The 12296-nt window shown below is 42.3% G+C and overlaps 1 protein-coding gene across 2 annotated transcripts in view; it reads left to right on the top strand.

The window, feature by feature from the left end:
• The window catches only part of mical2b (microtubule associated monooxygenase, calponin and LIM domain containing 2b), a 99441-nt gene that overhangs the window by 6174 nt on the left and 80971 nt on the right, over positions 1-12296 (top strand). For both annotated transcript variants that reach the window (XM_052466111.1, XM_052466110.1), the window contains exon 2: positions 9306-9662. In XM_052466111.1, the coding sequence (XP_052322071.1) occupies positions 9399-9662 (264 nt within the window). In that variant the 5' untranslated portion in view covers positions 9306-9398. The remainder of the gene's footprint in view (positions 1-9305; positions 9663-12296) is intronic.

The following is a 12296-nucleotide window of genomic DNA, read 5'->3' as shown; positions in this document are numbered from 1 at the left end:
AAACCTGCATGTCACCAGCCAACCACTTTGAAATCCCTTTCACCACACCATCACTCTGACACGCCTAAATGCTTTGTGTGAGACTTGGGATTTTCCTCACGGAAGTAGAATGTCCTATGAGCTCTAGACTGTATTATGAAATTCTCATTGCCTGTACTGTAAAGAGATCGGTTTAAACAGGTTGTAGTGGTCTAGGGAGAAGTCTCTTTGCTTGGTGCTCAGAGCCAGTGAGCCATGTCTTTTGAAGTGTTTTTCCCAAGGTGTTCCTGGCTCAGTCTCTGCCCAGGCACTTGTCGGCTCTTCTTTGGTAGATAAAAATGCAACAATTTCATAGACTTTACTGAGTTACAGTTCATATAAGGAAATCAGTCAATTGAAATAAATTAATTAGGCCCTAATCTACAGATTTAACACGACGGAATACAGATATGCATCTTGGTCAGAGATACCTTTTCAAAAAAACAAGTGTCAGAAAACCAGCCCGTATCTGGTGTGAACACTTCTTCTCATGCAGCTCGACACATCTCCTTCACATAGTGTTGATCAGGCTGTTGATTGTGGAATGTTGTCCCACTCCTCTTCAATAGCTGTGCAAAGTTGCTGGATATTGGCGGGAACTGGAACTCTGTCGATCCAGAGCATTCCAAACATGCTCAATAGGTCTGAGTATGCAGGCCATGGAATAACTGGGACATTTTCAGCTTCCTGGAATTGTGCACAGATCCTTGTGACATGGGCCGTGCATTATGCGGAAACATGAGGTGATGGCAGCGGATAAATGGCACGACAATGGGCCTCAGGATCTCCTCATGGTGTCTCTGTGCATTCAAATTAAAATGCAATGGTGTTCATTGTCCATAGCTTAAGCCTGCCCATACCATAACCCCACCGCCGCCATGGGGCACTCTGTTCACAACATTGACATCAGCAAACCGGTCGCCCACACGACGCAGTCTGTGGTTGTGTGGCCGGTTGGATGTACTGCCAAATTCTCCAAATCGACGTTGAAAGTGGCGTATGGTAGAGAAATTCTGGCAACAGCTCTGGTGGACATTCCTGCAGTCAGCATATCAATTAAACACTCCCTCAACTTGAGACATTGACCTTTTGTCCACTGCACAAGGTGCACCTGTGTAATGATCATGCTGTTTAATCAGATTCTTGATACGCCACACCTGTCCGGTGGATGGATTATCTCTTGCAAAGGAGAAATGCTCACTAACGGATGTAAATACATTTTGTGCGTATGGAACATTCTGCTATTTTTTTATATTTTATTTCAGCTCATGAAACATGGGACCAACAGTTTACATGTGTTTAAAAAATTTTTAAATATATTTTTGTTCAATGTGTGTGCGCGCATACATTTTAAGTAAGGGTTGTCCTGGGAATCAAACCCATTATCCTGCCTTGTGAGCACCATGCTCTAGCAACTGAGCTACAGAGGAGAGAGGACCACCTAATTTGGATTCCTGTCTCACTGAGATGGCATGACTTTCCTTCTCTCATACTGTTCTCTTGACATTACACTATGTGCTTCAGCAATCCCAGTCTACTACCACAGTACTCAGTCAGCTGGTCTGAACTAATAAAAAGCTTACTTCTATATTAAACTTATTTTCCACTACAACTGTATGCAAATGCTCAAACTGATTTTTATCTGAAATATTTAGCATTGTCAATGGCCTTGTATCTAACGTCCAATTTTAAATTCAAGTTAAAAAAAAAAGTATTTGTTTGAGGTAATGTCAGACAGTATATGAAATGTGCTTTTGTGGGTTAACCTACATTGTCAGAATAACAAACCTTTATCAGTGATCAAATACACTTCCTTAAAAGGTCTCTTAAGCAAGAGCATATGTTCACAGCCTTACTTTTATCATATGCTGACAGAGGATATATGAACAGAACACTTTCCTTGTTCCGAATTGCCCTGGCTACTCCAACTCTCAGCTGAGGTAAAGGATGATAACAGATTTGAAAAGCAGGATGATTTTTAACGTTAAGTTATAGCCTGGCTGTTACAAAAACCAACTCCTATCTAGCTGCTGTAACCAATACCCATGTCTTGTCTGTGCTTTGACAGACATTATACTCCTTGGTTAGCTCTACCTGTATACCAGTGGAGGCTACTGACGGGAGGAAGGCTCATAGTAATGGCTGGAAGGGAGTCAATGGAATGGTATCAACCACGTTTGACTCGAATGACTCTTCGTCATTTATTATGAGCTGTCCTCCCCTCAGCAGCCCCCACTGCTGTATGCTCTTTCCTGACCTCAGGCTATGTCCAGGTAACCTACAGTGCCTTAAAGTCTTCATAACCATTGACTTACAATAGATTTTATGTTATAGCATGAATAAAAACAGTTGTCACCCTTCTACACAATACCACATAATGACAAAGAACATGTTTTTAGACAATTTTGCAATTAAATTAAATACATATCTCATTTACATAAGTATTCACACCCCTGACTCAATACATGTTAGCTGTAATTGCTGACACATGGTATTTCTGGGTAAGTTTGTTAGGAGCCCTCCACCCCTGGATTGTGCAATGTTTATCCATTTAAAACACATATTTTGAAATTCTTCAAGTTAGTTCTTGATCATAGATAGACAGCCGTTTTCAAGTCTTGCCACAGATTTTCAAGCAGATTTAATTCAAAAGTGGCCACTCAGGAACATTCAATGTTGTGAACTCAAGTGTATATTTGGTCTTGTATTTTAGGTTATTGTCCTGCTGAGAGGTGCATTTGTCTCCCAGTGTCTGGAAAGTAGACTGAACCAGGTTTTCCTCTCTCTAGATCTTGCCTGTGCTTTGCTCTTATGTTTTTATTTGTATCCTTAACTCCCTCGTCCTTCCCGATGACAGGCAAATTCATAACATATTGGATTTGGCCCAAACATAACACCTTTTGTATTCAGGACATAAAGCTAATTTCTTTGCCAGATTGTTTTTCAGATTTACTTTATCTTATTTCTAAAGGGAGGTATGTTTTGTAATATTTGTATTCTGTAAAGGCTTCCTTTTTCATTCTGTAATTTAGGTTAGTATTGTGGAGTAACTACAATGTTGGCCTGTCTGTCAGTTTTCTCCTATCACAGCCATTAAAACTGCCACAGGATTGGTGGGTCCCCCTTGGGATGGTTGAGCTAACGTAGGCTAATGCGATTAGCATGAGGTTGTAAGTAACAAGAACATTTCCCGGGACGTAGACATATCTGATATTGGCAGAAAGCTTAAATTCTTGTTAATTTAACTGCACTGTCCAATTTACAGTGAAATAAAACCATGCTATTGTTTGAGGAGAGTGCACAGTTATGAACTTAAAGTTATTAGTAAACCAATTAGGCACATTTGGGCAGTCTTTATACAACATTTTGAACAGAAATGGTTCATTGGATCAGTTTAAAACTGCACATACACTGCTGACATCTAGTGGCCCAAATTGCGCCTGGCCTAAAACAATACATTGTCTCTTTGTGTTTTCAAAGATGGTACAAAAAAAAGTTGTTTATTTTGTATGATCTTTTATCAGATCTAATGTGTTATATTCTCCTACATTAATTTTACATTTCCATAAACTTAAGATGGAGCTGGAGAAGGCAGACATTTTACGTGTCCCCACTCGATTGTGTTCTTTTGTAGTTTCTTCCGCGTAGGTCATCGATTTTTTTTTTTTTTTATTGTCCAAAGATTGCACATTTGCTAGCAGAATGAAAGCAAGTGGGGGTTTATGCGTTCGCCTATGAATTCTCAGAAGCCAGCCCACCCTCTGTCCCATTTTTTAAAATCCACCTCTTCACACAAATCATGGGTATCTGGGGCTGTTCCTGAGAAAGCAGTATATCTTTTTCGTCAGACTGGATTCTGCCAGTCTGTGGTGAGTAATCGCAGTCCTTATGTCCAGAAGTTATTTTCGGTCATAAGAGGCGGTAGCGGCAACATTATGTAAATAAACCAACCAACTGGACATTCAAAACTGTAAAAACTTATGCTTCACAGTGTCGTGGCTGAACGACGACATGATCAACACTGTATCGGCAGGAACAGCGACGTCTGGTAAGACGAGGGGCGGCGGACTATGTATTTTTGTGAATTACAGCTGGTGCAAGATATCTAAGGAAGTCTCGCGCAATTGTATCTCATGAGAAACTGTAGACCACACTACCTACCTAGAGAATTATATCTGTATTTTTCGTAGCTGTTTACATACCACCACAGTCGGAGGTTGGCACTACGACAGCATTGAATGAGCTGTATTCCGCCATACGCAAACAGGAAAACGCTCATCCAGAGGCGGCACTCCTAGTCGCCAGGGATTCTGGACCACCTTTACTCCACACACAGACTCATACAAAGCTTGCACTCCATTTGGCAAATCAGGCCATAATTCTATCCTCCTGATTCCTGCTTACAAGCTAAAATTAAAGCAGGAAACACCAGTGACTTGATCAATAAAAAAAGTGGTCAGATGAAGCAGATGCTAAGCTACAGGACTGTTTTGTTAGCACAGAAGGAATATGTTCCGGGATTCCTCCGATGCTATGCCCTCCGAACCATCAAACAGTAGAAGCGTCAGTACAGGACTAAGATCAAATAATGTGTGGCAGGACTTGCAAACCATTAGACTACATCGGGATCACAGCCGAGAGCTGCCCAGTGACACAAGCCTTCCCAGAAGAGCTAAACTACTTCTTTGCTCGCTTCGAGGCAAATAACACTGAAACATGCATAAGAGCACCAGCAGTTCCGGACGACTGTGTGATCATGCTCTCCGTAGCCGACGTAAGACCTTTTAAACAGGTCAACATACACAAGGCTGCGGTGCCAGACGGATTACCAGGACGTGTGCTCCGGGCATGTGCTGACCAACTGGCAGTTGTCTTCACTGACATTTTCAACATGTCCCTGACATGTCTGTAATACCAACATGTTTCAAGCAGACCACCATGGTCCCTGTGCCCAAGAACACTAAGGCAACCTGCCTAAATGAACACAGACCCGTAGCACTCACATCTGTAGTGCTACATGAAGTGAAGTGCTTTGAAAGGATGGTAATGGCTCACATCAACACCATTATCACAAACACTAGACCCACTCCAATTTGCATACCGCCCAAACAGATCCATAGATGACGCAATCTCTATTGCACTCCACACGGCCCTTTCCCACATGGACAAAAGGAACACCTTTGTGAGAATGCTATTCATTGACTTCAGCTCATAGTACCCTCAAAGCTCATCACTAAGCTGTGTACCCTGGGACTAAACACCTCCCTCTGCAACTGGATCCTGGACTTCCTGACGGGCTGCCCCCGGGTGGTAAGGGTAGGTAACAACACATCTGCCACGCTGATCCTCAACCAGGGGGCCTCGGGTGCGTGCTAAGTCCCCTCCTGTACTCCATGTTCACTCATGACTGCACAACACCATCATCAAGTTTGCCGATGACACAACAGTGGTAGATCTGATCAACGATGAGACAGCCTATAGGGAGCAGGTCAGAGACCTGTCCGTATGGTGCCAGGACAACAACCTCTCCCTCGATGCGATCAAGACAAAGGAGATGATTGTGGACTACAGGAAAAAGAGGGCCGAGCATGCCACCATTTTATCGACAAGGCTGCAGTGGAGTAGGTTGTGCTTCAAGTTATTGGTGTCCACATCACCAACAAACTAACATGGTCCAAACACCAAGACAGTCGTGAAACCTCAGGAGTCGTGAAACCTCAACCCCCTCAGGAGACTGAAAAGATTTGGCATGGATCCTTAGATCCTCAAAAGGTTCTACAGCTGCACTATCGAGAGCACTGGTTGCATCACTGCCTGGTATGGCAACCGCTCGGCCTCTAACCGCAAGGCACTACAGAGGGTAGTGCGTACGGCCCAGTGCATCACAGGGGCCAAGCTTCCTGCCATCCAGGACCTCTTATACCATGCATAGATGATAACAGAGTAGCAGCAGTGTAAAAAGAGGGAGGGGGCAATGCAAATAGTCTAGGTAGCCATAAGACTCAGGAACACCTAATCAAATGGCTACCTAGACTATTTGCATTGCCCCCTCCCTCTTTTTACACTGCTGCTACTCTGTTATCATCTATGCATAGTCACTTTAACCCTACCTACATGTACTTATTACCTCAGCTAACCGGTGCCCCTACACATTGACGCTGTACCAACCCCCCGTATATAGTCTTGCTATTGTCATTTTACTGCTGCTCTTTAATTACTTGTTACTTTTATTTCTGATCTGCATTTTTTTTAAACTACGTTGTTGGTTAGGTACTCGTGAGGTCTACCTGTTGTATTCTGCGCATGTGACTAATACATTTGATTTTTTATTTTTTATCGAGAATATGCATATCCTTGCTTCAGGTTCAGAGCTACAGGCAGCTAGATTTGGGTATGTCATTCTAGGTGAACATTTGAAAATGGTCCGATCCTTGAGGTTAACTCTAACTTTTTTTTGAAGTCACCATGGGCCTCATGGTAAGATCCCTGCGTGGTTTCCTTCCTCTCCCCCAACTGGGTTAAGAAGGACGCCTGTATCTTTGTAGTGACTGAGTGTATTGATACACCATCCATTGTGTAATTAATAACTTCACCATGCTCAAAGGGATATTCAGTGTCTGCTTTTTTTATACCCATATCAATATGTGACCATTGCGAGGCATTGGAAAACCTACCTGGTCTTCGTGGTTGAATCTGTTTGAAATTCACTGCTCGATTTAGGGTCCTTACAATTATCTGTATGTGTGGGAAACAGAGATGCGGTAGTTTATTTAAAAAAAAAAACATGTTAAGCACTATTGCGTGCACACTGTGAGTCCATGCAACTTATTTTGTGTCACTGGCCTACACAGAATACCACCATCTCAATTTAATCAATTTTAAATTTTGGCTGTAACCCAGCAAAATATGGAAAAAGTTAAGAGGTGTGATTACTTTCTGAAAGTACTATACATGGACACATCCGCTAACATGGTTGTTGTGTACCTAGCTGTTGGCTTTTGATTCAAGATGATGAGAAAAAAATGTTTCCCCCCCCCAACAAACTCATGTGTCTTGTTCTAGTTTTTTCTACTCTACTTAAAACTGTTTCTACAAATGGAGGCAGATTGTGAGTGCGATATAATGCCAGACTCTCCCTGTGCAATTTCCCACAGTGCTTCAACCGGTTAAATATAGATTAGGCCATGAACTATCCCATACCACTCTGACTCCCTGGAATTGTTTGCGTTACTGTGTGTATTCAACCCCCCCAGAGGAGGCGAAGTTGAAATGTGTGACAATTCCCAATCAAGCCTTGTAGTTAAATAAAATCTAGCCTTGTAGTTAAATAAAATCTATCTTTTGACTGAGCTAAAACGTCCCATGAGTGGTTCACTCCGGACAGAGAGAAGAGCAGTGTAGCTTGGAGAAGAGCAGCATCTGAATTTCAGTTCCAGAGCCTTTGCTAGATGAGATGTTGCGATCTGCCAAACGTGATTTGGTATGAGAGATGTGACACCACCTCTGGTCCACTAAAAGCAGTGGGGAGAAGAGGCCAGACTTCTCACTTGTTCGGGTTGCGCGCTCCTGCAGTCTGCACAGCCGTTCAACTGATCCAAATATCAAAGGGCATCATGTTTCAGACCTCATGGAAACTGCAGTCTCACCTACTTTAGAACTTTGATGGTTCCTTTAACCCATCCATATTTACATTTCAATTGACATGACAGGCAGTCATTGAGTGGACATATTATACATTGAATAACATAATTGATTTCCTTGGATACATCATCAGCACATGCTCCTACAATATGCTGCTTGAAATTGGTGGTATGCTTACTTGAAGAGGATGAATTACTGAATGATGACTAGTTGAATGGTGTAGCTTGTTCTGTTATTTGGGCAGGTAATGGGAGAGACTGCAGACGGAGGCAGTGAAATGTGTGTACACTAACATTCAAAAGTTTGGGGTCACTTAGAAATGTCCTTGTTTTGAAAAACTTTTTTCTTGTCCTTTTAAAATAACATCAAATTGATTATAAATACAGTGTAGACATTGTTAATGTTGTAAATGACTTGTAGCTGGAAAGGGCTGATTTTTATTTATTTTATGGTATTGTACGCCTAGTGTAGATGAGGCCCATTATCAGCAACCATCAAATCTGTGTTTCAATGGCACGTTGTGTTAGCTAATCCAAGTTTATCATTTTACGTCTAGTTGTTCATTAGAAATCCCTTTTGTAATCATGTTAGCACAGCTGAAAACTTTTCTTGATTAAAGAAGCAATAAAACTGGCCTTTAAACTAGTTGAGTATCCCGAGCATCAATGGGTACGAATACAGGCTCAAAAAGGGCCAGAAACAAAGTACTTCTTCTGGAATTCGTCAGTCTGTTCTTGTTCTGAGAAATAAAGGCTATTCCATGCGAGAAACTGAAGATCTCGTACAACGCTGTGAACTACTCCCTTCACAGAACAGAGCAAACTGGCTCTAACCAGAATAGAAAGAGTGGGAGTCCCCGGTGCACAACTGAGCAAAAGTACATTAGTGTCTAGTTTGAGACTGGCAGCCTCATTAAATTGTACCTGCAAAACACCCATCTCAATGTCAACAGTGACGAGGCGATTCCGGGATGCTGGCCTTCTAGGCAGAGTTGCAAAGAAAAGCCATATCACAGACTGGCCAATAAAAATAAAAGATTAAGATGGGCCAAAGAACAGACACTGGAAAGAGGAACTCTGGCTTGAAGGCCAGCATCCCGGAGTCGCCTGTTGATGTTGGGACTGGTATTTTGTGGATACTATTTAATGAAGCTGCCATTTGAGGACTTGTGAGGTGCCTGTTTAATGGGCCTTGTCATGACAGCTCTGAAACATCTCCAGCTATACAAATTAAGGATATTTATGTTTTATGCAACAGCATCCTCCGTGTTTTAAACAGGATGTACTATTTCAACTTCTGTTTCGCTGTGACTGGTCAGTGGAAATGTGGGTTCACACTGAGAATCTTATATGAAGGAGTGCATGTTGTATTGTGTCTTGAGAACATGCTAGAGATATTACATACATTTTAATGTGACATCTTGTTTATATTGTTTTTAAATGTCCAGTAACATAATCAAGAGACAGGGTGCAAATTATTCTTGTGGACTTTTTAAGAAAAGTAATTTGTCATGTTTTATTAAGCGTGCTATTAATTACCATTATTACTGGGGAGACCATATCACAGAGCAAATGTCTAGATTACTTTTGTCAATAGTCTGTGTGGAGTGAAGCTGTAATAAAATCAAATGCCATTTTCCTTTCCAGAACCCGCTGAGATGGCAGTTGTCATAGTCTAACTAAGCCTGTCAGGGCTGGGGCCGGAGTGAGGGACTGCCCAGACAGTCTCCAAAACGGAAGATGTGTGAAACAGAGGATGAGAGGAGTGCTCAGGCCAGGCAGCTCTTTGAGAACTTTGTCCAGGCGTCCACATGTAAGGGCACTATGCAGGCCTTTAGTATCTTATGCAGGCAGATGGATCTGGACCCGCTGGACTACAGGAACTTCTACAGCAACCTCAAAGCCACGGTCACCAACTGGAAGGCCAAGGCCCTCTGGACCAAACTGGACAAGAGAGCTGGCCACAAGGAGTACAAGAAAGCCCAAGCCTGTGAGGGCACAAGGGTAAGAAATCACCCAAGCTTTTACACAGTGGAGGCTGCTGAGGGGAGGTTGCCCCATAATAATGTCTGGAATGGTACAATGGAATGGTATTCCGCTCCAGGCATTACCACGAGCCCGTCCTTCCCAATTAAGGTACCACCAACCTGTGCTTTCACAGTAACGCTGACTCAGGCGCCGCTCCAGAATCTCCCATAAGTGTTCAATTGTGGGTAGGGGTAAAAGTGTCTAAGCAATCAGTATATACTGTATAATAAACGGTAGCAGCAGCGTGCATGTGTGAGGTGTCAATATTTGTATGTTGGATTGTCAGTGTAGAGTCTAGTGAGTGTGCAAGGGAGTCAGTGCAAAACAATTAAAATAAATAGTGGGTCAATGTAAATGAGTGCATAGCCATGGTAGCCAAAATAATGGCCTGCCCAGCATTTTTATACATAAGCATGATGAGATGTTATTTGTGTAATTAACATCGGCACCACCGCTGTGTGGAAGCAGCTGCTTTCAGTATAATTTGTTTCCCTCATGTACTCAAGTGTTTCCATTATTTTGGCAGTTACCTGTCGAAGCCTAAAATGAATTAACCCTATATTTGCCTTTGGACAGACCTTCCACATTGGGATTGAATACATGATATTCTCCATGCTAATGTCCCATATCTGCATAAGGAATGATGATTCATAGCTGGTTGGTTTTTTATTTATAACTTCCCTGTGTCAGATGTAGCGAAGAGTCTGGTCACAGTCTGTGACGGAATAGGCTACTTTTTGTCTAATTCTTTACTACTCTGAGCCAGACTACAGTTTTTTTTTTAATGAAATTGAAGCCCTGTGACATCAATTCACATTCACTCAACTCTTTTAATAGTTTATAACTTGAAAGTTAAGTTCTTACTTATAAAATGTTGGTCAAAAATGTGCATTTGTAATTATTCCTTATTAGTTCCTGCCAAGGCAGCAGCTACTCTTCCTGGGGTCCAGCAAAATTAAGGCAGTTATGCAAAAGATGTTCAGGTACTATTTACAGTATGTTAAAGTACTAGTTGTACAGTAGGTTCATAATGTGACTTCTATTTCATGGTAATGTTATGCTGCACGACCAACTGTTGCTGTGTTTTTCTTATACTGTTTTGAGATATCCCTACACACCCAGCTGGTAGCCACTTTTTATTGGAGCAGTATGGAGAACAGCTACACTGCACATGTCCACAGGATCATGTCAAACAAGGAAAGCATGATCAACCTCACATATGAAACAAATTCTTTGACAGTGCAAAATCAGCAAATCCATTATGACAGAATGGAGTTGATAATGCAGGCTGTTTTAAAAATATAATTTCTGCCCATTTTAGGTGTACGTGTTCTTGAATGTTTAGCGTAGTGTTTCAATGACTTAATTCTCAGAGGAAAATATTAGAAGTCCTGAGGGAAGGCTGCTGGAGTTAGATAGGCCTAGATGACAGTGAGACTCTGGGTGGTGCTTGTCTGATCGTGGCCAAAAGTTATGAGAATGACACAAATATTAATTTTCAGTCTGCTGCCTCAGTTTGTATGATGGCAATTTGCATATACTCCAGAATGTTATGAAGAGTGATCAGATGAATTGCAATTAATTGACAAGTCCCTCTTTGCTATGCAGATGAACTGAATCACAAAAAAACATTTCCACTGCATTTTCAGCCCTGCCACAAAAGGACCAGCTGACATGTCAGTGATTCTCTCGTTAACACAGGTGTGAGTGTTGACGAGGCTGGAGATCCCTCTCATGCTGATTTGAGTTTGAATGACAAACTGTAAGCTTCAAAAGGAGGCTGGTGCTTGGAATCATTGTTCTTCCTCTGTCAACCATGGTTACCTGCAAGGAAACATGTGCCGTCATCATTGCTTTTTACAAAAAGTGTTTCACAGGCAAGGATATTGCTGCCAGTAAGATTGCACCTAAATAAACCATTTATCAGATCATCAAGAACTTCAAGGAGAGCGGTTCAATTGTTGTGAAGAAGGCTTCAGGGCGCCCAAGAAAGTCCAGCAAGCGCCAGGACCGTCTCCTAAAGTTGATTCAGCTTCGGGATCGGGGCACCACCAGTACAGAGCTTGCTCAGGAATGGCAGCAGGCAGGTGTGAGTGCATCTGCACACACAGTGAGGCGATGACTTTTGGAGGATAGCCTGGTGTCAAGAAGGGCAGCAAAGAAGCCACTTCTCTCCAGGAAAAACATCAGGGACAGACTGATATTCTGCAAAAGGTACAGGGATTGGACTGCTGAGGACTGGGGTAAAGTCATTTTCTCTGATGAATCCCCCTTCTGATTGTTTGGGGCATCTGGAAAAAAGCTTGTCCGGAGAAGACAAGCTGAGCGCTACCATCAGTCCTGTGGAATGCCAACAGTAAAGCATCCTGAGACCATTCATGTGTGGGGTTGTTTCTCAGCCAAGGGAGTGAGATTTTGCCTAAACACAGCCATGAATAAAGAATGGTACCAACACATCCTATAAGAGCAACTTCTCCCAACCATCCAGGAACCGTTTGGTGAAGAACAATGCCTTTTCCAGCATAATGGAGCACCTTGCCATAAGGTAAAAGTTATAACTAAGTGGCTCGGGGAAAAAAACATCGATATTATGGGTCCATGGCCAGGAAT

This window comes from Oncorhynchus keta, chromosome 17 (assembly GCF_023373465.1).
Source record: "Oncorhynchus keta strain PuntledgeMale-10-30-2019 chromosome 17, Oket_V2, whole genome shotgun sequence".
NCBI lineage: Eukaryota > Metazoa > Chordata > Actinopteri > Salmoniformes > Salmonidae > Oncorhynchus > Oncorhynchus keta.
The sequence above is the reverse complement of the archived record's forward strand: the minus strand, read 5'-3'. Positions and strand labels throughout refer to the sequence as shown.